General features: G+C 49.7%; 2 protein-coding genes and 1 non-coding gene across 6 annotated transcripts in view; 2 read left to right on the top strand and 1 right to left on the bottom strand.

Moving 5' to 3' along the window:
• Nucleotides 1-7,712, bottom strand: part of Cars2 (cysteinyl-tRNA synthetase 2, mitochondrial) — a 28,463-nt gene extending 20,751 nt beyond the window's left edge. For both annotated transcript variants that reach the window (XM_045145173.1, XM_045145174.1), the window contains exons 1-2: nucleotides 7,468-7,712; nucleotides 5,093-5,210 (exon numbers count right to left, since the gene is read on the bottom strand). In XM_045145173.1, the coding sequence (XP_045001108.1) occupies nucleotides 5,093-5,210; nucleotides 7,468-7,712 (363 nt within the window). The remainder of the gene's footprint in view (nucleotides 1-5,092; nucleotides 5,211-7,467) is intronic.
• A 2,114-nt stretch (nucleotides 7,713-9,826) lies between these two features.
• On the top strand, nucleotides 9,827-9,933 carry LOC123459683. The gene has a single exon (XR_006636441.1). It is a non-coding gene; the product is annotated as a U6 spliceosomal RNA (small nuclear RNA).
• A 9,298-nt stretch (nucleotides 9,934-19,231) lies between these two features.
• Ing1 (inhibitor of growth family member 1) lies at nucleotides 19,232-25,473 on the top strand. Of its 3 annotated transcripts, none has more exons than XM_004663407.2 (2): nucleotides 19,232-19,417; nucleotides 23,684-25,473. In XM_004663407.2, the coding sequence occupies exons 1-2, from the start codon at nucleotides 19,282-19,284 to the stop codon at nucleotides 24,385-24,387; spliced, it is 840 nt and encodes a 279-aa protein (XP_004663464.1). In that variant the 5' UTR covers nucleotides 19,232-19,281; the 3' UTR covers nucleotides 24,388-25,473. The 3 variants fall into 3 exon arrangements, with proteins under 3 accessions (XP_004663464.1, XP_045002514.1, XP_045002515.1); XM_045146579.1 differs by lacking the exon at nucleotides 19,232-19,417 and adding an exon at nucleotides 20,974-21,082; XM_045146580.1 differs by lacking the exon at nucleotides 19,232-19,417 and adding an exon at nucleotides 21,124-21,409.
• The last annotated feature ends 2,523 nt before the right edge of the window (nucleotides 25,474-27,996 follow it).

Below are 27,996 nucleotides of genomic sequence, written 5' to 3'. Positions count from 1 at the left end.
ATAAATAAATAAATAAATAAAATTAAAATTAAAAGTGAGGGCTGGAGAGATGGCTTAGTGGTTAAGGAACTTGTCTGTGAAGCCTAAGGACACAGGTTTGATTCCCCAATACCCACATAAAGTTAGATTCACAAGGTGGTACATGCCTCTGGAGTTAGTCTGCAGTGGCTAGAGGCCCTGGCATGCCTATTCTACCTGCCTCTTTCTCTCTGTCTCTCTCAAATAAAATATAATAAAAAAAAAAAATTAGAACTGAACCTAGGGTTTGGGGGTGCAAAGACTTTCCTGGACCCTTAGCACCCTGTGATAGACAGAAGGCAGATAAGGGGCTGTTTGGGAGCGGGGACAAGGTGGAATGGACAGAGACACTTTGAGGAGAAGGGAGCTATGTGTACCGGGAGACCCGTCTTGACTGCCTTCAAACCGTCGGCCTGTAAACGACGCATGCAACCACCTGACTGCCAGCCATGTACACTGTACACTGCTGCTTCCTGTGCATCTGTGCATGTCCGTGGTAAACTTTATTGTATGAATCAGGCACAGGAAGAGATTTGAAACAGGAATTTTGGGGTTTCTTGCCAATATGCCAATGCACCAACAAATTTAGGGTACCCTTCATTCCTGTCTTATGAATTTAAAAAATTAAAATCCAACTGGGCGTGGTTCACCATGAATTCAAGGCCACCCTAAGACTACATAGTGAATTCCAAGATTCCAAGTCAGCCTGGACTAGAGTGAAACCCTACCATGAAAAACCCAAAAGAAAAAAAAGCACAGAGAGCGCCTGTCATGTGGAGGGCAGAACTGTACAGAGCCCGTGTGGGACTAAAGGCCGGCGGGGTGGGGGGGGACGGGGACCTCCCTTGTCTCAGCCCGACTGGACCAAAATCTCAAAGTTCAGGAGCCAGTCAAGAGAAAGCTTGTCCCCTGGTACACATCTAGTTATAACTGCACTGTGGTGGGCTTCACTTCAGGCAAGCCAGAGTGAGGGCCGATGGGTCTGGGTTAGGGCTTTGCTCAGAACAAGGCCAGTCATGACGCCACATTCTGGGGTCTGAACTTGACCAACCATGATGTCAGGATTAGATTTAAATTCTAGGAAAGGGGAACTCCCTCCCAGGAATAGCTCAGATTGTTTGTAGAAAAATGGATCTAGGGAACTCCTTTAGGCAAGATCATCCTGTGATCTCTAGCAAAGTAGAGACTGCAAGGGCAGACTTAAGGACATTCCTGCCTTTACTTTCGGGGGACCAGTCACCCTAACTGCCTCAGACTGACAGTAATAAGTGATAAGAAAAACCTGACAGGGTTGAGCCCTGGCGTTGTGATGCACGTCTTTAATCCCAGCACTTGGGAGGCAGAGGTAGGAGGATCGCTGTGAGTTCAAAGCCACCCTGAGACTACATAGTAAACTCCAGGTCAGCCTGGGCTAGAGCAAGACCCTCCCTCAAAAAAAAAAAAAATTGGCAAAATTGAGGGACCCCAGAGCGTCTTCACTTGGGTGACATGCAGGGCACAGCACCCTGTCACCTGGACCACCAAGCATGGGAAAGACACTTTCCAAATTGGCCTCAGGTGCCAGGGCCATTCACACCAGCAGAGGGCTCTGCCCGACACAGCTAAGTCAGAAGCCAGGACATGAGCACCCTCCCCACAGGCCCAGACCATGTGCACACTCTGGTCCACTCTCCTGACTGGACACTACAGTGACAACTTTGGTTTTGATTATTTTTAAATTTTATTTTATATGAGAGAGAAAGAGGCAGCGAAAGTGAGAGAGAACGGGCACTCTAGAGCCTCCAGCCACTGCAAACAAACTCCAGATGCATGTGCCACCTTGTGCATCTGGCTTATGTGGGTCCTGGGGAGTCAAACCTGGATCCTTTGGCTTTGCAGGCAAGTGCCTTAACCACTAAGCCATCTCTGAAGCCCCTGACTGAACATTTTACTTTTGTTTTTTTTTTTCTTTTTGGTTTTCCTAGGTAGGGTCTCACTCTAGTCCAGGCTGACCTGGAATTCACTCTGTAGTCTCAGGCTGGCCTCAAACTCACCGTGATCCTCCTGTCTCTGCCTCCTGAGTGCTGGGATTAAAGGCAAGTGCCACCAAGGTCGGCCCTGACTGAATGCTTTGAAATGGGGAACTGAGTGTGAAGTGAAAGTCCTGTCACTTTTCAGTCAAAATCATGACGCAAACAAGTGAGGATGAAGAAACCTGACAGGCTGACAGGCACTCCAGAGACACAGGACAAAAGGCAGCCAGCCTCCACAGGGGTCCTGGACTGAAAGAGAAAGGATTCTGGGGCTGCACTAGAATGGGGCCTATGGAGGGATGGCCGTGCACCCACCACATCCTGCATCTACACTACACCCACATGGAGCGGCAATGCTGGCCAGTGAAACTGGTCTTGGAAGGCTCACAATGCAGCACTCAGAACGGAGTGACATCAGGTGACAAAAGTCTACACACACAAGATGATGGCCCAAGGGCAGGAAAACAACTAAGAATTCTGGATAAAGTAACATGGGCATCTTTTGTGTTGATCTCACAATTATCCTGTGGGTGACATTTAAAAAAAAAACAAGCAGCCTTAAAATAAATGATCATGGGGCTGGAGAGATGGCTTAGCAGTTATGGCGTTTGCCTGAAAAGCCAAAGGACCCCAGTTCGATTCCACAGGACCCATGTAAGCCAGATACACAAGGAGGCCCATGGGTCTGAGGTTTGTTTACAGTGGCTAGAGGCCCTGGCAAATCCATTCTCTGTGTATATCTGCCTCTCTCTCTCAAATAAATAAGTAAATAAATAAATAAATAAATAAATAAATAAAATATATTTAAAATAAATAAATAAATGATCATGGTGGCATGCACCATTAATCTCAGCACTTAGAAGGCTGAGGTAGGAGGATCGCTGTGAATTTGAGGCCATCCTGAGACTCATTCCAGGTAAGCCTGCTGCCTCAAAAAAAAAAAAATCAAAAATCCCCAACCGGGTGTAATGGCACACACCTTTAATCCCAGCACTCTGAGGCAGAAGTAGGAGGATTGCTATGCGTTCAAGGCCACCCTGAGACTACATAGTGAATTCCAGGTCACCCTGAGCTAGAGTGAGACCCTACCTCCAAAACAAAACAAACAAACAAAGCCCAAACTCAGGGCTGGAGAGATGGCTTACCCATGCCTGTAAAGGCACAGGACCTAGGTTCGATTCCTCAGTACCCACATAAGGCTGGATGCACAGGGTGGCATATGCATCTGTAGTTCATTTGCAATGGCTAGAGGCCCTGGCACAACCATTCTCTTTCTCTCTTTCTCAGATAAATAAAAAACATTTTTTAAAGCCCAAGCTCATGGGGCATGGTGGCACACACCTTGAATCCCAGCACTCAGTAGGCAGAGGTAGCTCCAGGTCAGCCTGGGCTACAGTGCGACTCTACCTCGGGGAAAAAACTAAAAAGCCCAAGCTCTGCATGCCTGGCACATGGGAGGTTCTCAAACTAAAATGATGACAGACACAAACACAGTTCCTGAACAGCCAAGTGACAGATCCCAGGGCTAAGGAAGTGACTCAGTGGGTCACATGCTTACTGCACAACCCCAGGACCCACATAAATGACGGGCGTGGTGGCATGTACCTGTAATAAGAGTTGTGGAGGCACAAAGAGGTGGATCCCTGGGGCTTACCAACTATCTGGTCTAACCAAACTGGAGAGCTCTAGGTTCACTGAAAGACCCTCTCAAAGAATAAGGTAGCCAGCGGCCAAGGACTACACCAGACATCAACCCCTGGCCTCCACACACGTGTCCCCACATGCACATGCAAATGAAAAAGAGACAGAACACAGTCCTCAGAAAGCTGAGGCGGAAGCCTGAGGCGTTCAAGGCCAGCCTGGACTACATAGTGAGACCCAGTCTCTAAAAATGAAACGAGGGCTGGAGAGATGGCTTAGCGGTTAAACGCTTGCCTGTGAAGCCTAGGGACCCCGGTTCAAGGCTAGATTCCCCAGGACCCATGTTAGCCAGATGCACAAGGGGGCGTGCGCATCTGGAAATCGTCTGCAGTGGCTGGAAGCCCTGGTGCGCCCATTCTCTCTCTCTCTCTCTCTCTGCCTCTTTCTCTGTCTGTCACTCTCAAATAAATAAATAAAAATAAACCCCCCCAAAAAAAATGAAACGAAAGCCAGGCATGGTGATGCACACCTTTAATCCCAGAACTCAGGAGGCTGAGGTAGGAGGATTGAGGTGAGTTTGAGGCCAGCCTTGGACTACACCTAGTGAATTCCAGGTTAGCGTTGGCTACAGCAAGAACCTTCCTCAAAACGAAAAAAGAAGGGGTGGAGAGACGACTTAGCGGTTAAGGCATTTGCCTGCAAAGCCAAAGGATCCCAGTTAAATTCTCCAGGACCCACGTAAGCCAGATGCACAAAGGGGCGCAGGCATCTGGAGTTGTTTGCAATGCCTGGAGGCATGCCCGTTCTCTCTCAAACATTAAAATAAAGAAAGAAGAAACAAAATACTTAGTAGCAGAGGCCAGTAAGTTAAAAAAGAGATATAAAGGGAAGAGAAAGGAAGGGAGGAGGGTACTTAATAGGTTGGTATTGTATATATGTAAGTACAATGATTGAGATGGGGAGGTAATATGAGGGAGAATGGAATTTCAAAGGGGAAAGTGTGGGGGGGAGGGAGGGAATTACCATGGGATTTTTTTTATAATCGTGGAAAATGTTAATAAAAATTAAATAAAATAAATAAATAAATAAATAAAGAAGAAGCATGGAAATACAAGGTGGCAGCAATGGAAATACAAGAGTGTCCAAGGACACGAGCCAGGGCCCCACTGCCTTTGGAGAGGGGCAAGTCACTCCCTGCAGGACTGGGGCCAAAGCAGGGGTCAGAGACTAGTGGACGCTTCTCCTGGGTCATCCTCCTTAACCAGGAAAATAAAGTAACAACCTGCTCCATCCCCTTTATTCAGTCACTGTCACTGGGCCCTGAAGGGAACACAGCGTTAGGACTACCCATACAATGCAATTAGTGGACAAATGCCTCTTGGCTATCCCATTCCCAGTAAATGCCAGCCTTGCTTGCTTACCTCATGAGCCCTTTTGATTATTTTGTCATCCACATCTGTAATACCCATCACCATGACCACATTGCATCCAAACACCTTGGTCAGGATCCTTCGAATTATATCAAACCTCACATATGAGCTGAAAGAAAACAAAGGCCATGCTGTCTTTAAGGCACAAAACTATCACTGCTGTTCTTAAAAACATGCACTATACTGTAACGCCTCCACACCACTTCAACTGTGAGTACAAGTGGAAAGTTCCGGGAAGGCAGTTCAGGAGTGAGCCGGCCACCAAGGGGCCGAGAGGAAATTACTCCACATGCACACACGCCCAGCCCCTTCTAGACAGGGCACCGGGGTGCTGACTTCTTCAGGATTCAGCCCCAGATACACCCCCTCCCAAAAGCAAAGCCTGGCAGCTCACGAGGCTTTCGGTGGTAGGCTTTTTCCTCTTTCCTTGGGCTGTTTATCTCTCAGCATCTGAGGTTTCCAGCACCAGACAGGTTTTTGGCCTGCCCACCCTGACAGCAGCTAGGCTAAGCTGCCAGGGTGGAGAGGCTATACATGGGCCCTTAGAGCACGTGGATGTGTCCACTCCTCACCCTTTGGTTCTCAGACTAACCCCCCTGCCATTCCCCTTTCTTTGGTCTGCAGACTCTCCCTCTCCCCTCCTGACTTCTGAGTAAATATAATAATTCACGAAAATAATCCTTCTCATGTGACAGGAGTGCTCAACACTGCAATATCTCTATCACACCTTCCAAGGCTCTGGGTCCATTGCCGAAGAGGTGGTGGAAAGAATGTAAGAGCCAAAGGAAGGGTAGGACTCCTTACAACATGCTCTTCCAGACATAAAATGGCCTGGATATCCATGACCTCGCAGTGCCTGACACTTCCTACCTAAGATCATCATAATAGGAGGAAAAGATCATGACATCAAAATAAGAGACTGATTGAGAGGGGAAAAATAAGATGGAGAGTGGAATTGCAAAGAGGAAAGTGGGAGGAAGGAGGGAATTACCATGGGTTATTGTCTATAATTATGAAAGTTGTCAACAAAAAATAAATTTAGAACCAGGCGTGGTAGTGCACACCTTTAATCCCAGCATTTGGGAAGCAAAGGTAGGAGGATGGCCATGAGTTCAAGGCCACCCTGAGAACACAGACTGAATTCCAGGTCAGCCTGGGCTAGAGTGAGACCCTATCTTGAATAATAATAATAATAAAATTTAAAACTCCTTCTCCATCTTGTTTTATTTCAATTTTTTTTTTCTGGAGTTCCACTGCAGTGGATGGAGGCCCTGGTGCACCAATTCTCTAGCTCTCATAAAAAAAAAAAAAAAATTCTCTAGTAATAGTCTCTTCAGGTAGTTACAGTGCTGAGAGCTCCTACCATTTTCATGTCTGTTCTCAAATTCTTATTTTTCACAGATAAAACTGATAAAAGCAAATCGTCATGAATCAAGACAGGTGCACTCCTCAAGCTGCTCCGGAGCACTCCTGGGGATGTGGAACCAATGGAGACACTGCAACGGCAGCTTAGTCACAAACTGTACTGAGGACAGTACGTGGACTCTTGAAATCAGAAGGGCGGAGCTGGAGAGATGTCTTAGAGGTTAAGGCGCTTGCCAAAGGAGCGCCTTTGCACTGGCTAGAGGCCCTGGCATTGCCATTCTCTCTATAATACAGCCAAAATATTAGGTAAAGGGACAATGTAAACAAACTCAAGAGGCAGTCATCTTCTGGCGGAGAGCAAGGCGCAGCCTCACTGTAGTGAGGCCTTACTACATGTCACACGACTGTCAGGTGCTGTGAAAAGCAGAAATCCACGGGCCTTATTTCCCATCTCAAAGACAAATCAGAACTGTAAAAACAGTGACTTGTCCAAGGCTGGGAAAATAATAAAATAGGGAAACAAAACTCACGAGCTAGATTCCAGGACCCTGGTCTGACCTCCAAACAAAATCCCAAAGGGGTCACTCCCCACTGCTCCACAGTTCCTGGGGGCCCTACCTGCCCGATGGGTACAAGAGCTCAGAATTGCTACAGGGACCAAACAAAACCAGCCTCGTGTTCTGCTCAAAGCTTGGAGATGTAATAATAAATGTTCAGTGTATTAACAGACTTAAAACGATTGTGATCTGGGCTGGAGATACAGCTTAGCGGTTAAGGCACTTGCCTATACAAAGCCTAAGGACCTCGGTTCGATCCCCAGAACCCACGTAAGCCAGATGCACCAGGGGGCGCGCGCGCCTGGCTGAAGGCCTTGGCGCGCCCATTCTCTCCAATAAGTAAAAATGAAACAAATACATTTCTGAAAAAAGACAGTGATCAATTACTCTTTGCAAAACCAACAGCCCCTCGGACACGTCAAAGTTCAAGCGCGGGGAACTCACCAAGCGTGGCCGAGGTGTGCGCGGTCGTACACGGTCGGCCCACAGCTGTACCAGGAGACGGCGTCGGCGCGGGCCACCACCAGCGGCTCCCGCCGGCCCGTGAGGCTGTTGTGCACCCGCACGCCCGTGTCGTGGCCCGCGGGCCGCCGCCAGCCCCGCGCGCGCCCCGAGCACGCGCCCCGCCCGAGGCCCAGCGCGGCGGCCAGCGGCCCGGCGCCCCGGCGGGGCCCGCGCGCGCCCAGCATGCCCACCCCGGCAACGCGCAGCGCCGCGGGCGCCTCCGGAAGAGGCCCGGGACGGCGCAGCCCCGCCCCCGCGGCCGGCCGGTTCCGGAGGAAGGACCGCCGGGGCCCGCGGCGGGGCCGCAGGGAGGGCGCGGAGGGGCGGGGCCGCGCCCCGTCTTTCCTGCGCAGGGCGCCCCTGTGGGCTCCCCGGCTCGCCCAGCCTAGCCCGCCCTCCGCGCTCCAAGCCTGCGCGGCCCGCAGCGCAAACGGTGCTCGGAAACACGCCCAGTGTGTCCTGACACCCTGAACCCCAGCATGCACCAAGTATGCCTCCACCCAGGCACTCCACCTCTGAACTCCAACAAACAGTATGTCTGCGCCCCAACATACTGCAAGAAAGACGAAAACCAGGACGTTACCCAGTCATGGAGTGCTTAGAATTCATTTTAACATTAAAAAGTATGGGCTGGACAGATGGTTTAGCGGTTTCCTGTGAAACCAAAGGACTCAGGTTCGGTTCCCAGGACCTACGTACACCAGTGGCACAGGAGGCACATGCGTCTGGAGTTCCTTGGCAGTGGCTGGAGGCCCTGGCACGCCCATTTCGCCCCCACACCCGCCTCACAAATAAATAAATTAAAAAAAAAAAAAAGATTAAAAAGTTTAGTGGACAGAGGGAAGGTGAGACGTATTGGTATACCCACTGGTAAATTGTCCGTGCTCTGGCAAATAATCTCCTATATTCATGCAGTCAACCTTAATTGAACTTAATGGAACGAACACACACACACACACACACACACACACATATCAAAGTAGAGACAGACTACTTGGGATGAAGAGGTTCAGCAGGAGAAGGTAATGGGAGGTGAACACGATCAAAATTGCTTATGTAATTATATGCATGTATAAAAACGATCAATAGGGCTGGAGAGATGGCTCAATAGGTAAGGTGCTTGATTCCGCAGGACCATGTAATGCCAGATGCACAAGGTGGTGCATGCATCTGGAGTTGGTTTGCGGTGCCTAGAGGTCCTGGCACACACTTCTCTCCTCCCCACCGCCCCCCTGCGTGGTAGTACACAGCTTTAATCCCAGCACTCTGGATGCCAAGGTAGGAGGATCACTGTGAATTTGAGGCCAGCCTGAAGACTACGTAGTGAGCTGCAGGTCAGCCTGGATAGAGCAAGACCCTACCTCAAAAATATAGTCAATTTTTTTTTAAAACACTGACAGGTGTCCAAAGTTTATTTTCTCTGGCTCTCAGAATAACAAAGGATTGGTAAACGTTGTCTGGGTATTCTCATTTTATTAAAGTATCATTCATGGGCTGGAGAGATGGCTTAGCGGTTAAGCGCTTGCCTGTGAAGCCTAAGGACCCCGGTTCAAGGCTCAGTTCCCCAGGTCCCACGTTAGCCAGATGCACAAGGGGGCGCACGCGTCTGGAGTTCGTTTGCAGAGGCTGGAAGCCCTGGCGCGCCCATTCTCTCTCTCTCCCTCTATCTGTCTTTCTCTCTGTGTCTGTCACCCTCAAATAAATAAATAAATAATTTAAAAAAAAATGTTCTTTAAAAAAAATATATAAAAAAAAATAAAGTATCATTCATCATGGTGATTTTTTGTTCCCCATAATTTTTAAGACCTTTAGCATTTGATGAAATACTCTTTAGTGCTATGGGTATTTTCTTACTTTTTAAAAAAATGTGACAGATGTCAACAAATGCACTAAAATATAAATGGGTACTGAGCATGTTCATTTTCCAGCTTATAGGTAACTTTATACAGACTTGAAAATTTTCTCCAGTTGATTAGTAAAAGTGTAAAGAGAAAGGGTTTTTCCTGCCACAGGATATAACTTTTTTTTATATAACAAGCATAACACACCACTGCTTTGGGTGGGAAAGTACAGAATAATATGTACCTTTTATGAAGAAAATTTCATTTACTATGTTCAGTGAGAATATCACTGCTGATTTTCCTTTTCAAGGTGTAGAATATTCTTTGATTTATAGAATTCATTTTTGACCCGTGTATTATAATGAATATAAATAAATAATAAATTAGTTTTTTTAAAAGAACAGTATTGACAACTCTCTAAAGCTTCCTAAAATATAATAAATAAAATAAAAAGAATTGTACTCACTTTGGCAACACATACACTAAAACTGAAACAATACAGAGAAGATTAGCATGGCCCCTGCACAAGGATGATAATATATATATTTACATAATATATATGTATAATATAGCATTAATAGATGGGCATGAACATGAAGAGAAGTGCTTATTAGGCAGGTTGGTGAGCATAGTATAGTACATTATACATGAGCCAGACAGCAGCAGAAGTTACACCCCTAGAGCTCATGACTACCCCTGTTGCAGGTTTTCAGTATCAGGGATATATTCCCTCCCATGGAAAGGGCCTCCAGTCAAATTAGAGGGCGGTTGGTTTTCCCCATAACAAACATGCCACTATTGCACCCATTGGCTCATTTGGCCTGATTGGCCAAATATAAGGCTTGCAGTGTCCCCTGTGGAGTATCTTCACCAGTGATTTCTCTCTCTCCCATTGAACTGCATGCAGTGTGGTTTTTTCCAGCTTTCTGTCAGCTGGTCTACATGGAGGAGGTTTTTTATTTTATTTTATTTTTGGTTTTTCAAGGTAGGGTCTCGCTGTAGCCCAGGCTGACCTGGAACTCACTAAGTAGTCTCAGGGTGGCCTTGAACTCATGGCGATCCTCCTACCTCTGCCTTCCAAGTGCTGGGATTAAAGGCGTGCGCCACCACACCTGGCATGGAGGAGGTTTTCTGCTCATCTCCAGCAGGATTTCTCAGTGACCTTGCAGCCCAAGTATATGGAGCCTTCAGCATAGGGTCTTAACATCTATTTTTTTTTTTTTAATTTATTTGAGAGCGACAGACACAGAGAGAAAGACAGATAGAGGGAGAGAGAGAGAATGGGCGCGCCAGGGCTTCCAGCCTCTGCAAATGAACTCCAGACGCATGCGCCCCCTTGTGCATCTGGCTAACGTGGGACCTGGGGAACCGAGCCTCGAACCGGGGTTCTCAGGCTTCACAGGCAAGCGCTTAACCGCTAAGCCATCTCTCCAGCCCAACATCTATTTCTAATGGGAAACCAAGGAGAGCAATGGTCTGGAATGTTTTGGGGGCATCAGGGACCTCCCTGGTCAACAACTCACTGGAAGTTATCCCATCCCTGGCACTGAAATTTTTCTAGTAACAATCTATGGTTCCTGTGTGTTCCATTGTCCAAAAGAGTAGGTTTCCAAATGATTTATATCTTCTCTTACATTTTAATTAGCCCTCCCTCCACCTTTCCTTTACTCAGTCTCTTCCCCTGACCTCACTTAGGCCTTTTCACCCCCATTAATCTGTTGTTTTACTTACATATATACAATACCATCTTATTAAGTCCCCCCGCCCTTTCTATTCCTTTTCTATCATTTTTCTAGCTTACTGGCCTCTGGTACTGAGTTTTCTTCCTACTTACCCAGAAGTCCAGTCATTTATAACTAGGATCTACACATGACAGAAAAAAATGCAATGTTTGGCTTTCTGGGCCTGGGTTACCTCACTTAGTATAATCTGTTTTATTTCATTTTTTAAATTTTTTTTATTAACAACTTTCATGATTGTAAACAATATCCCATAGTAATGCCCTCCCTCCCCCACCTTCCCCTGTGAAACTCCACTCTCCACCATGTCCCCTCCCCCTCTCAGTCAGTCTCTCTTTTATTTTGATGTCCTGATCTTTTCCTCCTATTGTGATGCTTTGCTTTATTTTAGAGCTGTGTTGTGGCATCCATCTGCAAGCCTAGTACACGGGAGGCGGAGGTGGGGCATCAGGAGTTCAAGGCTATCCTTAGGTACATGAGGACTTGCCTCAAACCAAACAAAAAAAGCATGAAAAGGTCTATCATCATCCATCTCTTGGGAACACACATGTTCTGAAATCCATATGTAAATTACCTGCACACATGCACCACTGTATATCTTGCAAAAATCCGAAATGATAGCATCTCTGCTTTTATAGACCTTAAAAACAACAACTTCCTCAGTTCTTTTTCTAGTATTTTGGTTTCATTTTTAGAGACCAACAGATGTGTTCCTAGAGCTCTTATAATTTTTCTGTTTTTCTGAGCCTCTACCTCGGAAAAAAACAAACAGAGACTAAAAGCTGGACATGGTGTCACACGCCTTTAATCCCAGCATTCCGGAAGCAGAGGTAGGAGGATTGCGGTGAGTTTTCCATAAATTTGAAGCCACCCTGAGATTACATAGTAAATTTCAGGTCAGCCTAAGCTACAGTGAGACCTCAAAAAACTAAAAATATATATATATATATATACACACACACACACACACACACACACACACACACACACACAATACTAATAACAATAAATAATAAATAAAATAAATACTTTTGGGAGCCGAAGAGATGGCTTAGTCGTTAAGGCACTTGCCTGCAAAGCCAAAGGATCTGGGTTCGATTCTCCAGGATCCACGTAAACCAGATGCACATGGGGGCACATGCATCTGGAGTTCGTTTGCAGTGGCTGGAGACCCTGGCACACCCATTCTCTCTTTTTTTTTTTCTCTCTCTCTCTCCCTCTGTGTGTCTGCCTCTTTCCCACTCTCACTCTCTCAAATACATAATAAAATTTTTTTTAAAAAAGGGCTGGAGAGGTGGCTTAGCATTTAAGGCACTGGCCTGTAAAGCCAAAGGACCTTGGTTCGATTCCCCAGGATCCATGTAAGCCAGATACACAAGGTGGCACATGCATCTGGAGTTCATTTGCAGTGGCTCGAAGTCCTGATGTGCCCTTTTTTTCTTTCACTCTCTATCTGCTCCCCAGCTCATAAATACTTCAAGACAGATAAAAATGTTTTCATTTATTTATTTGTGTGGAGTGAGAGGCTACCTGAGCATGCTAGGCTTCTACTTTGTGCATCTGGCTCTTTGTGTGTACTGAGGAGTTGAACCTGGGCCATCAGACTTTGCAGGCAAGTGCCTTTAGCTGCTGAGTCATCTCCCTGGCCCAGTGGTATTTTATTTATTTAGTTAGGAGCAGAGGGACTGAGTATGGGTGTGCCAGGGCCTCTTGCCACTGCAAACTCCAGGTACATGAGCTACTTTATGAGTAGAACAGGTTACTAGGGGTGGAAATGCCTAAGTGAGGTTAGGGGAAGAAATTGAGTAAAGAAAGGGTGGGGGAGGATTGGTCAAAATCTCAGTGGGTATGAATAAGTCATATGGAAACCTAGTTTTCTGGACCATGGCACATTCAGAAGCCATAGATTACCACTAGAAAGTTTTCAGTGGCCGGGATGAGATACCTTCCAGTGTGTTGTTGGCCAGGGAGGTCCCTGATGCCCCCAAAACATTGCCGAGCCTCCTGGTTTCCCACCAGGAATAAATGGCAAGATTCTAATGCTGAAGACTCCACATGTTTAGGCTTCAAGGTCACTGAGAAATCAAGCAGAAGCTAAGATGAAAAGCTCCTCCCTATAGACCAACTGACAGAAAGCTGGAAAAAGCTAGGCTGCATGGAGCTCCATGGGAAACAGAGAAGTCATCAGTGGAGATGAACAACAGAGGACACTGCAAGCCTCAAGTGGGGCCGGCCAGGCCAAGTGAGCCAACAGGTGCAACAGTGGCATATCTATTATGGGGAAGACCAACAGCTCTCTAATTGGACTGGGGGCCCACTTCATGGGAGGGAATTCATGCCTGATACTGAAATCCTATAACAGGGAAAGTCATGAGCCCTGGAGGTGTAACGCCTGCTGGGGGAACTGAACCTAGGCCACAGGCTTTGCAAACAAGTGCCCTTAACCACTGGGCCATCTCCCCAGCCCTGTAGCCCAGCCTGGGTGTGCACTCAAGCAATCTTCCAGCCTCACCAGGGTCCCCAAGCACAGCTATGCAGTTGTGTTTTGCTTTGGGTACAAAGTGTGTGCTACTGTTTTTGCTCCTCCGACCACAGCCACCCAAGTGTTGGGATGACAGCATGAGCAGCCACACCCACCAAAGCCCTGAGTACTAGAGATTGTAAAGACTTTTTGATTTTGTTTTGGTTTCTCAAGTAGGGTCTCAATCTCTAGCCCAGGCTGACCTGGAATTCACTATATAGTATCAGGGAGGTCTCCTTGAACCCACAGTGATCCTCCTACCCCTGCCTCCCCAGTGCTGGGATTAAGGACGTGCACTACCTCGCCAGGTTTGAGATTGTAAATTCTTCTGAAATCACTGTAACCTGCATTGAATCCACTGATTTGTTGATATGGTCTCACTTGACAAGTCTGACTTGAGATGACCCATTGCAGGACAACATTAAAAGGCTGAGCTGTGATCAGTGAGGACTGTGGTCTTTATTTATGAGAGAAAGAGAGGCAGATAGAACTGGCTCCAAGGCCCCTTATGTTATTTTGCTTTTTTGTCTCTTTATTTTCACCAGGGCCTCTTAGCCAGTGCAAACAAACTCGAGATGCTTGTGCGACCTTGTGAATCTGGCTTTACATGGGTACTGGGGAATCATATCCAGGTTCGTAGGCCTTGTCAGCAAATGCCTTAACCACTAAGCCATCTTTTCAGCTTTTTCTTGGTGGTGGTGTTTTTGTTGTTCTGTTTGTTTGTTTTTCCAGGAAGGATCTCACTCTGGCCCAGGCTGACTTGGAATTAAATTTGTAGTCTCAGGGTGGCCTTGAATTCACAGTGATCCTGCTACTTCTGCCTTTTTTTAAAATTAATTAATTAATTTATTTTTTAAATTTTTATTTATTTGAGAGCGAAAGACACAGAGAGAAAGACAGATAGAGGGAGAGAGAGAGAATGGGAGCGCCAGGGCTTCCAGCCTCTGCAAACAAACTCCAGACGCGTGCACCCCCTTGTGCATCTGGCTAATGTGGGACCTGGGGAACCGAGCCTCGAACCGGGGTCCTTAGGCATAACAGGCAAGCGCTTAACCGCTAAGCCATCTCTCCAGCCCTGTTTTTAATATATATACATATTTTTCCCGAGGTAGGGTCTCACTCTAGCTCAGGCTGACCTGGAATTCACTCTGTAGTTTCAGGGTAGCCTTGAACTCACAGCAATCCTCCTACCTCTGCCTCCCAAATGCTGGGATTAAAAGCGTGTGCCACGACCCCCTTCCCCCTCTGCCTTCTGATTTTAATATTTTTATTTATTTATTTATTTTTGAGAAAGAAACAGGCAGAGAGTCAGTATGGGTGAGCCAGGGTCTCCTGCTACTGCACATAAGATACATGTGCCACTTTGCGCATCTGACTTTATGTGGGTCCTGGGGAATCACACCTGGTTGTTAGGCTTTGAAAGCAAGTGCTCTTACATGGTGAATTGCTGCTCCTGCCTGTCATCTCCATTATTAATCTATCAAAACTAGAAAGTAATTTAAATAATTCCAAAATATCATGGATACCAATTTCTGTTGAGAATATCATTTCTTCTTTCTTTTTAAAAATATTTTGTTTTATTATTTATTTGAGAGACAGAGTGAGGCAGGTAGAGAATGGGCCAAGGCCTCCAGCCACTACAACAAACTCCAGACAATACTTTGTGCATGTGGCTTTATGGGTAATAGGGAATGGAACCAGGGCCCTTAGGCTTTGCAAACAAGCCTCTTAACTGCTGAGCCATCTCATTTCTTTTCTTTCCTTTTTTTTTCTAATTTCCTAATTACAGAAGAAGAAAAGAAATTCTCACTCTCCTTTTTTAATTTTCTTTTTTCATTTCCCAAAGCACGGGCTGTCTTGGAACTCAGTCTAGTCCCAGGCCTCCAACTCATGGCTAGATACTTTTTTCCCCCTCCATTGATGGGGATGAAGAGCCCTGCATATACCAGGCAACTTGACTACCACTGAGGTACACTCCCAGCTGAAATTGTAATTTCAAAAGCTTTAACTTCTATTTTTACAACATACCACAAAAAGTAGCCAAGATTCTTCAGTGTATCTTCAGAAAGAAACCCCTTTCCATATAGCATACTCAAAGTGCTTGATAACTGTTCTACTGGTCCCTGAGCTTGTTCAAAAATCTTCTTCGTAAAGCCAATAAAAAAAATAAAACAGGCCTGGCTTGGTGGTGCATGTCCTTAATGCCAGTACTGGGAAGGCAGAGGTAGGAGGATCACTGTGAGTTGGAGGCCAGCCTGTGGCTACATAATGAATTCCAGAACAGCCCAGGCTAGCGTGAGACCTTACCTCAAAAACACAAACAAACACACACTAAGTAGACCATTCTTTCTACGTCAGAGTTCGCTGTCTTGTGGAAGGTGAACCCACTCCACTCTATTCCCACCGCCTGAAACACTGTGTTTGGCAAGTGGTAGGCACTTGTCAAATGTTTCTAGTTGAGTAAATGAGATATCTTTCTGCTATAGACCAGGCATGTGTCAACTCCATGAACAAGAGTGGAATGAAATGTTATTCTGACAGTATTGACTTTTGGAAAGGTTACCTAGTTCAAACCATAGCTAAATTATCTTTGGAAAGGGTAAATTATTTCCAACCTTTAATCTGGAGTCCAGATGAACACTGAATTGCCAGGTTCAAGGAACAAAAAGATTAAAAGAACATGTCTACTTACCGCTATTGTACTTTTAAAAAAATATTTTTTTTTGTTTTGTTTTTTCGAGGTAGGGTCTCACTCTAGCCCAGGCTCACCTGGAATTCACTCTAGTCTCAGGGTGGCCTCGAGCTCACGGAGATCCTCCTAGCTCTGCCTCCGGAGTGCTGGGATTAAAGGCGTGCGCCACCAAGCCCGGCTACTTTATTTTCTTGAGAGAGAGAGAGAGAGAGAGGTGGACAGGGAGAGGGAGAAAATTGGGTGCCCCATGGCTTTTAACCGTTCCAAAGAGACTCCAGATGCATGGGCCACCTCGTGCATCTGGTCTACGTGGGACCCGGTGAATCGAACTTGGGTCTTTTTGCTTTGCAGGCAAATGCCTTAACTGCTAAGCCGCTATCGTAGCTTTGAATTACTTATATGCTTTTCGTGGAAAAGGCCTAATTGTTTTCAACTCTGTGCCCCTCTTACACCCTATCCCACGTAGTGTTTCCATGCGTCACACTGTTAGTCCTTCGTGCATTACAGAAATGAAATGAAACTTCCCATTTGCTCTGGACTGAGACTGAAAGCGGTGTGACATTGTTCGTGAAACCGTCACTTCACCAAATACCGAGGCGAACTGAAGCTCCCTGCTGTGGCGGTGGGATGCGGCCGTGAGAGCATAACCGTGTAAACGGGGCTCGTCCCACGTGAACGACCCTGGAAACGCAGCGGCACGTCCCGCCTCCCTCGCCGCAAGGACATTCTTTCAAACGCAGCGAACCCCCCGGGGTGGGTGGCCCGAACGGCGCCCGGCGTTCGCGCTCCCTCTTCGGCCCTACACTGCGCTGCAGTCGTCCCACGTGCAGACTACAGTCTTTCCGAGGCTTTCAGGTGTCACCGTGTTCCCGGGACCGTCCCGAACCTCAACTCCAGAGTGTGTGCCGTTTAAACTGCAATGTAAACCGCGCGTGGTGGCGCACGCCTTTAACCTGGCGCTCGGGACACCGAGGTAGGAGTGTGGCCGCGAGTTCGAGGCCAGCCCGAGATTACAGAGGGCATTCCAGGTCAGCCTGGACCAGAGTGGGACCCTACCTCGTAAAAACAAACAAACAAACAAAAAAACAAAAAAGAAAGTAAATAAACTGCAATGTAGTGTGGAGGGTCCTGTCCTGCAGCAGACCCAATGCGGAAGAAGCGGGCTGAAATCCGACACTTGTCCGAACATGAGGACGAGGTAGATGGAGAGCTGCACAGGCGGCATCTCAGCAGGCGAGGGCTCTCCGAGGCCCAGCGCCCCGGGCCGGGCACTCCTAGCACGACGGTCTCCGGGGCACAGACCACGGAGAGGGCGTCGCCAGCCGTGACCGGGAGAGCAACGGGCGGAGAGCAGCGGCACGGCCACCCGCCCGCGCAGGACAAAGGCCCGGGCACCGCGGCCGCAGCCCGGCTCCTCCCGGGGGCGTGACTTACCCCGGAAGGGGCGGAGCGAAGCAGCCTGTTGCCCAGGCAACGACTCTCTGCACCGGGCTTTTTCCGCCGTAGATCCCGGGGCCGTGGGGGAGGGGAAGGCCCGGGGTGCCAAAGGTTGCTAGACCCTCGGCGGTGCCAGCTTGGATTCAGGGGGAGTCTGCAGCGTGCGGGAGACAGGAAGGGGGAAGTGACACGGCAAGGGCAGGCGTCTGTCAAGCCAGCCCGCCCTAGGAACCGGAGGGAAGCTGTCTTCAGCTCGGCCCTGACTGAAGACAGCTTCCCTCCGGTTCCTTTGTCTCCAGGCCATGGCAAACCAAGCTCCAGCAAGCGACACAAAGGGGGCGACAGGGGGCAGAGGCGCAGGCGCGGGAGCCGCCGAGGATGCTGGGAATGGTGGTCCCGCCGCGCTTCGGTGCCTGCCCCTCCCGCATGGGCCCGCATCCCCCCCACCGCCCCGCCAGCTCAGTGCGCACGCGCCGCCACTTCCGCCTCGCCGTGCCCGCCCCGGAGCCCGCCCCTCTCGGACGACACAGCTCTCCAGGACTGGGCCAGGGGGCGTTACCCGGGGCCGCCACGCCTCCTCTCGGACGTGATTGGCTACGGGGCAAGGGCGGCTCCTGGGTTGGCTGTCGAGGCTGTCAGTTCTGCTCGGGCCCGTACTTATACGGCGCTGGCCGCGCTCTAGGTCTGGAGGAGAGAGGCTGTCAGGGAGGCCGTGGCTTGGAGGCCCTTCTGGCGGGCGTGTCTTCAGAGGAGCTCGGCTGCCACCCCGTGTCTCCCGTACAGCTCCGCCCAGTAGGTTCGCCACCCAGTGTCAAACTCCCAGTAAAGTTTTCGCCGCCCCAGGCCCCGGGCGCTGCTGCCGCCGCCGTCCCTCGGATCCCCCTCGCTGCCCCGCGACAGTGACAGCGAAAGCCACGCCCCCGTCCTCCCTCCCACCCCCGTGCGGGCCGGCCCCGCGGCTCACTGCCCCCAGGGCCCCGGACTGCGAGGGGCGTGAATGCGGTGGGGGCGGGGCCGCCGCCGGGAGCGGGCGGGAGGAGGGGAGGACAGGCGCATGCGCCGTGCGCGCGGGGCTGAATGTTTCCCAAGTGTTTGAAACTGGTATTTGGGTTTTCCACGTTGGACAAGTGCGGCGCGGCGGGCGGCGGAGCGCGCCCTTCCCGTTGCCTGCCCCGTTCTACCTCCCCTCTCCAGACCGGTGCCGAGTGGGCGGCGGCGGCCGAGGTGCTCAGCCCTCTCCGGGTGTGTGCGCGCTCGTACTCGCGGCCCCCCGCACCGCCCGCCGCCTGGGAGGGGGCCTGCGCGGCCAGTCGAGCTGAGCCCGAGAGCCTCTGGCACCGCGACCTGCCCGGGGTCCCCGCGGCCCCGAAGCGGCTCGGCGGGCTGGCAGATGTAGCCACCGGCCGGCCGGGCCAAGCGGCGGGAGGGCGAGAGCTTTGCATTTTGCAGTGCTGTTTTGAGGGGGGCGGGGGGGTGCAGGAAGCGGAAAGCCGCGCGAGTCGCCGGGGACCTCCGGGGTGAACCATGTTGAGTCCTGCCAACGGGGAGCAGATCCACCTGGTGAACTATGTGGAGGATTACCTGGACTCCATCGAGTCCCTGCCTTTCGACCTGCAAAGAAACGTCTCGCTGATGCGGGAGATCGACGCGAAATACCAAGGTACGGAGGGTGATGGATGGGCGGGGGCGGCTGCGTCCATCCATCGGTCCGGACGCCGAAGCTGGCTGGTCTTGCAGGACCCAGCGCGATCGGTGGCCCGCCGGGGTCCTCATCGGGACAAGGAACAAAAGGTCTGGAGCGCCTTTAATCCGCCGGGGTCCTTGTGTGCCGATCTCCGGGACACGGAGGAGGAAGGAGCGCGAGCGGCTCCCTGCAAGGCTGCGCGACCAAAGCGCTCTTTGTAGTGAAGTGATGAGGCGGGTGCTGCGGGGGAGGGGGCGCGGGGCTCCTCCGGGTCCTCGGGGAGGGGGCGCGGGTGGCCTCGCGAGCTGGAGGCTGTGCGGGCGCCGGCGATGCAGGGCGCGGGCTCGTGGGCTGGAGGCACTGCCACCGGCCGGGTCTGAAGTGTCGCCGCCCCCCACCCAGTCCCGAATCGAGTGTTATATAAAGTACCGGGCAGTCCCAAGTCGGGGTCGCCAGATCGTCCGGGCCCTGCCCCCTCCGGCCCTCCCTTGGCTTTGAGCAGGGTTTGGGGCCGACTGCGAGGGGCGACGCCGGTGGTGTGGTTTGCGGAGGACGAGGACCGTTCTTGGGTGTGCAGTGGAAAGGGGAGGAGCACTGGTGAGGAAGGCGCCCATCTGTACTGCGATCTGGGGTCGCCGGCTGGGAGGGGACAGTGGCAGGTGAGGGGACCCTGTCTGTGGTCCTCCTGCAGACCCGGGCCGCCCAGAGTGTTGGAGAGGTGGAGCCTCCGTGCCCGCCGGGAATTGTTGTCTGTTGGGGAAACTTTGCTGCGAGGTCAGGCGCGGCACTGGGGTTCAGATTTTACCGTGGATCGTCTCTCCTAGTTTACTCATGTTTACAGAACTGCGCAGCAGGGAAACGGAAGAGTTGGGGGGGGGGGGGGAAAGAAACCTGCTCTGCCTACAACCGATCTAGAGCCTTAGGCGTGGAAGGCGCCCCTCCGCGCTCTGCCGGAGACGATGCTTCGCAGCGGCATTTATAGGATGCTTATTAGCATATTGCGGAACGTTCCGCCTTGGCTCTCGTCTGATTGGTCGTGACGTTCTCCGTGGAATGTCCTTACCAGTTTGCTGCGGAGCGATTGGTGGCTGGGCCGGATAAAGGCGGGTCTTCTTCTGGGACTGGCACAGGTCTGTGTTTCCGCTGCCTTCTTTTTTTCTCTTGGAGAGGGCGGGGCGGAGGGACGAGGTCGAGCTGATTTGAATGTCTTCGGGTCGCCCGGCCTTTGGCCTGGGATTGGCTCGCGGCGCCGCCGGGCGGGCGGTGCTTTGAGTCTCTCTCCCTGCATTGGTGCTCCTGCTGGTCTCCGCCCTCAGCTCTGTCGGATCTAGTAGGCGGAGCGTGGCACCCTCCTCTCTCGGGCTGGAGTCCGGACACTTCCGGCTCGGAGCCATGGCCGGCGGCGGGTGTGAGGGTCTTTGCTGCCGCCGAGGCCTGGGCCGCCCCCTCCGGCCCCGGTGGCGAGGCTGCGCGCGGCCTCCTGGCCGCAGGTGCGTCCGCGCCACCGCGGGTCCTCGGACACGTCCGCCCGGGCCGCCGCTGGCGCTGTCGTGGCGCGCGGAGCCTGCCCGGCCCTGGAGCGCTGCCCCGTCCTTGTCGGCTGCGCGACGATCCGGAAGGAGCGGCTCTAGTTTGTAATGGGTAAATGGCGCGTGAAGTTGCTGGACATATTTCCAAGGAATGGCGTGGCAGTACCCGTCCTTCGGGAGTTGTGCACTTTAGGAAAACTGAAGAGACCCAGGATTGCTCTAGTGTCGGCCCATTTTCGTATTCACGTTCTCCCTGTCTGGCACTTGCTGGTCAGCAGCGGTGAGAAAGTGAGCTGAGGAAGAAGCAGTGGCCGACACAGGCTTCCATGTGCAGTGCTGCCATTGCCCTTAGGTGTTGCTCTTGTGGCTTTTATTGGTGGAGCACTTTGCGCTTGGGGCATGCAAGAAATCTGTGATACCGTAGGTTACAGATAACTGGGTAGGTACACTTGTGATGTGATACTTCCCCACAGTGAGGCTTCACTTGGATGTAAGGTTGCTTGTGATGGAAACGAGGCTGTAGTTAGATTTAAATGGTCATATAATAGAATTGTTCTCTTCCAAGAAATTCCAACATTGTCTTTGAAACAGAATTGGGTGTGGTGGCACACACCGGGAATTTTAGCACTTGGGAGGTGGAGGCAGGAAGATCAGGAGCCAGCTTTCACTACTACCAAGTTGGGAGGTCATTCTAGATTACATGAGACCTTGTCTCAATCAGACACAATCACCAAAAAAAAGAAAGAAAGAAAAAGAAACCTAATCACTACTTAAACCAAACGGTACAACTTTGGCACTTGGAATCCATTTAAAAACAAATAGCGGGGCTGGAGAGATGGCTTAGCCATTGAGGTTATTTATTTGAGAGAGAGAAGAAAAGGGTGGATCAGGGCCTCTTGCTGCTGCAATGCACTACAGACGCATGTGCTACTTTGCATCTGGCTTCACGTGGGTACTGAGGAATGGAGCCGGGGCTTGGCAGACTGTAAACAGGCGCCTTGAACAGCTGAGCCATCTCCCCTGACCTAATTACTTTTGAAGTAGATTTTCATTGTGTACCCCAGGCTGGCCTCAAACTCAAAACTCTGCTGCCTCAGCCCCCAGAGTTACTGGGATCCTAGGCCTATGCACACTGCTCAGCTTAATTCTTTTACTGTACTTAGGTTATTTAACAGCTTTTATTTCTTGAGTTGTCTAATGACATTGCCAAATGGCATTTTATAATCTGGCGTCCTGCTTTCTCACCTGCCTGAGAAGGCTTAAATTGAATATTGAAGGCTTTATATTTGCTTTGTGATCTGCTGGCTTTTGTCGTTCTGGAAACTGACACTGTGAACAGTAGATAAAAGTATTGTGAGCAGTGAGCTAAGACCTGACATTGGGGATGAAAGGCCAGGCTGATTCGTTTGGCCAGAACATTGCTCTGAGTAACACGGAAGAACCGTGTGCTGGTGCCCTCATAAGCCGGGGCCTCTGCTATAAGCCCAATCTCCACCATAAGGAGTGCCATCTAAGTACATGTGTTCTTCATACAGTGTTCAAGATGCCAGTATGCTCGAGCACAGAATAACTTTAAATTGTGCACAGATAGAGTGAAGACTATGAAAACATAGGACTTAATCATTAATAGGAACAAATCCAGACCCCAAGCACTTTACCTAAATTTGAACTAGTTACCCATGCTTCTGAGTTGTGCAAAGTATACTGGGGACACCTTGCTAAATTACAGCCATGTTTGCATTTATATTTGATTCCAAGTATTTTTTCTTTTTTTTTTTTAAATTTTTTGTTTATTTTTTATTTATTTATTTGAGAGCAACAGACAGAGAGAGAGAGAGAGAGAGAGAGAGAGAGAGAGAGAGAGAGAGAGAGAATGGGCACGCCAGGGCCTCAGCCACTGCAAATGAACTCCAGACGCATGTGCCCCCTTGTGCATCTGGCTAACGTGGGTCTTGGGGAATTGAGCCTCGAACCAGGGTCCTTAGGCTTCACAGGCAAGTGCTTAACCACTAAGCCATCTCTCCAGCCCCCAAGTATTTTTTCTAATAGTAAAAAGAAGACTAGAATACCTAGGCCTCTGCTTGTGGCAGTGTTTTTATGCTGGGAACTTTGCCTTGGCATTTCTCTCTCTCTCTCTCTCTCTCTCTTTCTTTCTTTTTTTGATTTTTCAAGGTAGGGTCTTACTGTAGCTCAGGCTGTCCTGGAATTCACTTTGTAGTCTCATGGTGGCCTCGAACTCAAGGTAATCATCCTACCTCTGCCTCCAGAGTGCTGGAGTTAAAGGCGTGCACCACCACAAGTGGCCAGCCCTGGCATTTCTGTTCTTTGCATGTACTTTTTCATCACAGACTAGAAAATTAAAGAAAGGGCATGGCTGAGGAGACGGCTCAGTGGGTAAGCACTTGCTGTGCAGGCGTGAGGCCTGGTGTCTAGTCCCGAGCCAACACTGCACTTTGTGTCTGTAACCGAGGACTCCTGTGGCCAGACGGAGGCAGAGACAGGAGAACCCAAGGCCAGTGTAGAACAAGTGACACGGTCTCACACAAGGGGGAGATGAGGAAGGAAGTCATCTGTGCTCCACACACTGGCCTTGGCACATGCACACCCACAATCACAGAAACACAAAACCAAAATGAAGGGCTTATGTGATCAGAGTGGGTCTTCACCAGGGCATGCCAGGCGGATGCGTCACGCATCTTGTTTTTGCTCGTAGAGATCCTGAAGGAGCTGGATGACTCCTACGAGAAGTTCCGCCGGGAGACGGATGGCGCCCAGAAACGGCGAGTGCTGCACTGCATCCAGAGAGCCCTGATCCGCAGCCAGGAGCTGGGCGACGAGAAGATCCAGATCGTGAGCCAGATGGTGGAGCTGGTGGAGAACCGCACCAGACAGGTGGACAGTCACGTGGAGCTCTTCGAGGCCCACCAGGAGATGAGCGACAGCACCGGCAGCAGCGGCAAGGGAGGCCAGGACAAGTCGAAGAGTGAGGCTGTCACGCACGCCGACAAGCCCAACAACAAGAGGTCCCGGCGGCAGCGGAACAACGAGAACCGCGAGAACGCGTCCAACAACCACGACCACGACGACCTCACCTCGGGCACGCCCAAGGAGAAGAAAGCAAAAACCTCCAAGAAGAAGAAGCGCTCCAAGGCCAAAGCCGAGAGGGAGGCGTCCCCTGCAGACCTTCCCATCGACCCCAACGAGCCCACGTACTGTCTGTGCAACCAGGTCTCCTACGGAGAGATGATCGGCTGCGACAACGACGAGTGTCCCATCGAGTGGTTCCACTTCTCGTGCGTGGGACTCAACCATAAACCAAAGGGAAAGTGGTACTGCCCCAAGTGTCGGGGGGAAAATGAGAAGACGATGGACAAGGCCCTGGAAAAGTCCAAAAAGGAGAGAGTGTACAACAGGTAGTTTGTGGACACTGGCTTGGGAGCACAAACCAGTGTATGGATGGTGTGGCCGCCTTCGTTGAGGTGCGGGGCTGGCCAGCTGGGTGTTGGCGGAGGACGTTGGAACAGGAGCCTGTCTGGGACGGCCGAGACTCAGCCCGGTCTTCACTGGTGTCCATGGAAGGAGAGGGTGGTCTGTGGTCAGCATTTAGAACGTATAAATGTAGGTTTCAGTTCAAGACTTCAGTGAGCCTCGATTGATTTGGGGAAGGGGGACTTGGAAGCAGACTAACAACTGTGTAAAGAGATTTAATTTGGCTGTTTTAACAAAAATGTTATACTTTGAACATTTTTTTTAATTAGCCAGGTTGCTAAAAGTATAGCAAATTTTGTTTCTTGCTACCATAGTGTGTATCCATATTATGATTCAATAGCAAAGGTTTGAAGTCTGAATATCATTATTTTTTAAAAGGTAATAAATTTTACATGACAGATATTTTATATACTGGCCTGTTCCCCAAGTGGCCATTTTTAAATGACTGGGTACATTTTTATTAGATCAAATACAAATGGTCTAGTCCGTGGGGTTCAAGTCGTAGCGTAGCCATCTGTAACTTATGAAGTGTATAAATGTACATGTCGCGGAGCCTTGCCCTTGCTGTATTATAATCGGAGTGCGGCTGCTGCCATTGTGAAGCCAGGTGCGCTTTCTGCTGCGTGTGTGAGTGATGTCAAGAAATAAATGACACTTGGCCTGTTCGTTTCTGCAGCATTTAATTTTAACAAGTCATTTGAATATGTTTGTCTTTAAAACTTACACACCAGCAGTTTAGACAAAGCCTTAATAAGCAAATTGTGTATTCTCACTTAAAAATGAAGTAGAAGTTACCTGTTTGGCAGCAAAGAAATGTCAAAGAATATACATTTAGACCAGAGGTTAGGAGCTGACTGCTCATCCATCAGATCCAGTCTGCCTTCTGTTTATGGTCTGTGAGCTAAGAATGGTCTGGATGTTTCTGAGTGGTTTGAAAAATTAACATTTCGTGATACATGAAAGTCCTATGGAATCCCCATTTTAGTGTGTGTAAATAAAGTTTCGCTGAACACAGCCATGCTTACTTCCTTACCTATGATCTGGCTGCCTGTGTAACCCATGGCGACTGTGGCTTGGAACGCCAACACGATCTGTCTTCCAGCCCTTGGCAGAGATCGTCGGCTGCTTCAGACTCCACGGATGGTGTGTTGTGAACTGCCCACTTAGAGGAGTCTGAGTGCCCTGGGAGGTTTCTGCCTTCCACCTTCTGCTGAGTGTCAGCCCGTGAGCCGGGTCGCTGCAGTGAGCTTGGATTCGCTTACTTGTACAAAGCGGGTGTTGGCTGACCACTGGCTCTGAGAACTTCTGCCAGACAGAAACGCCGTTTTCCGGTGAGCTTCCAGTATAGTGTCAGTAGAGCAGTGTGACGTGTAGTTGACAAATAGTTCATTTCAACTCTGTACGTTAAGGTTTTAACTTTCTGCTCACCAACGTTCCCACATGCTTAGGTGCTTACCTTCTAGCAAAACTGCAGACAAGCTTCCAAGAAGGTTTTTATCTAACTTTAACTTCTGACAATTTCACATACGTATAGTTGTTTTTGGATCATAATTTCCATTGTCCTTTCATGCCACTCCCACTTAACCCCTTTTCCCAGCTGGTCTCTCTCCCACTTCCATGTGTCTCTCCCTGATTAAGCTAGGTTGCTTGCGTGAGCATGCATGGGGTGATTTTTTTTTTTTTTCAAATTTTTATTTACTTACTTGAGAGAGAGGGAAAAAAGAGGCAGATAAAGAGAATGTGCACTCCAGGGCCTTTAGCTGCTGAAAACTCCAGACACCTGCACCACCTTGTGCATCTGGTTACGTGGGTACTGGGGGATTGAACCTGGGTCCTTTGGCTTTGCAGGCAAGTGCCTTAACCATTAAGCTCTCTCTTTTTTTAAATTGTTGTTTGTTTTTGAAGGTGTGTGGGGGTCTCAAGTCTCGCTGTAGCTCAGGCTGACCTGGAATTCACTATGTGGTCTCAGGGTGGCCTCCAACTCACAGCAGTCCTCCTACCTCTGCCTCCCAACTGCTGGAATTAAAGGTGTGTGCCATGCCCACCTAGCGAGAGCTCAAATTTAATAAGAACCATCTACAGACAAAGGAAGAAGCCAAAGAAACAGAGGTCAGTGGACACAGGGCTTGCTGCCAAGGACTTGTTTCAATTCCCAGCACCCTCATAAAGGGCATGGTGGTGCCCACCTGTGACCTTAGCCCTGAGGAGGCATAGGCAGGAGGACCCCCAAAGTTCACTGGCTAGCTTGTCTAGCTAGATAGGTGACTTCAATGAGAGACCCTATCTCAAAATAAGGTGGGGAAGCCAGGCGTGGTGGCACATGCCTTTAGTCCCAGCTCTTGGGAGGCAGAGTTATGATCACCTGTGAGTACATAGTGAATTCCAGGCCAGCCTGGACTAGAGTGAGACTCTGTTGAAAAGTCAAAAAATAAATACAAAACAAGGTAGGGAAGGCAAAGGTCACCATGAGTTTGAGGCCACCTTGAGACTATGTAGTAAATTGCTGGTCAGCCTGGGCTACAGCAAGACCCTACGTGGGGGAAAAACTCCTGAACAACCTCTGGCCTCCATATACATGTATGCGCCTGCACACCTACCCAGACGCAAGAGGTTGTACAAATACTAAACAAACAAAATTTGCGGATATGAGCAAGGTGTAGTAGATAATTCTGAGACTTCAACACATGATAAAAATCCAGTGGCCGGGCTGGAGTGATGGCTTAGTGGTTCAAAGTGTTTGCTTACAAAGCCAAAGGATCCCGGTTTGACTCTCCAGGACCCATGTAAGCCAGATGCACAAGGTGGTTCATGCATCTGGAGTTCACTTGCAGTGGCTGAAGGCCCTTAATAAGTAATTTCAAAAATATTTTTTAAAACCCCCAAAACAAAAATACAAGGTAAAGGAAATCCGACATCCAAAGCGGACACGGACACACACCATACACTTAAACTCATGCTGTAAAGAACAAGGAGAGGTAGTAAAGGAGTTCCTGGTATAGAATTCTGTGACAGCCTTCTAACCAGCCAGCTGAGAGAAGACTTGCTGGAACTCAGATACTGACGGATCACTGCACAGTCAACCTTGGTGCAGACAACGTGTTAGGTAGGGCAGCAAGTCAGCACCAAGCCAAGGCTTGCTGTGTCTGAATCCCCACCTGTATCCCTTTGTGATTTGCTTGTGAAACCATTTAACTCTTGGTCCACAGTTCTTTCCTTTTAAAATACCTGCTTCCTGTAGAGTGGTTTTGGGAAATAAAGGAGCTTGCATGAGTAAGAGACTGGCTCATAAAGTTACCGCAATGACAAGTGGTTTATGGCCATACCAACTAAACGGCTAGCCAAGCTTTTCAAACTTGGGACAAATTAGACATGGTGGCGCACGCCTTTCATCCCAACACTGAGGAGGCAGATCACTGTGAATTCGAGGCCAGTCTGGGACTACAGAGTGAGTTCCAGGTCTGCCTGGGCTAGAGTGAGACCTTACCTCAAAAACAACAAAAAAGTAGGACATCACAGAGATGATTTTAGGTCACTCAT

Source organism: Jaculus jaculus, chromosome 3 (genome assembly GCF_020740685.1).
Source record: "Jaculus jaculus isolate mJacJac1 chromosome 3, mJacJac1.mat.Y.cur, whole genome shotgun sequence".
Taxonomy (NCBI): domain Eukaryota; kingdom Metazoa; phylum Chordata; class Mammalia; order Rodentia; family Dipodidae; genus Jaculus; species Jaculus jaculus.
Note: the sequence above shows the minus strand (reverse complement) of the source record. Positions and strands in the feature narration are given on the sequence as shown.

Coding starts and splice junctions, on each gene's coding strand:
- Ing1 (XM_004663407.2), top strand. CDS start 19,282: ATGTTGAGTCCTGCCAACGGGGAGCAGATCCACCTGGTGAACTATGTG. Junction 19,418..23,683: donor GATCGACGCGAAATACCAAG/GTACGGAGGGTG, acceptor TTTTGCTCGTAG/AGATCCTGAAGGAGCTGGAT.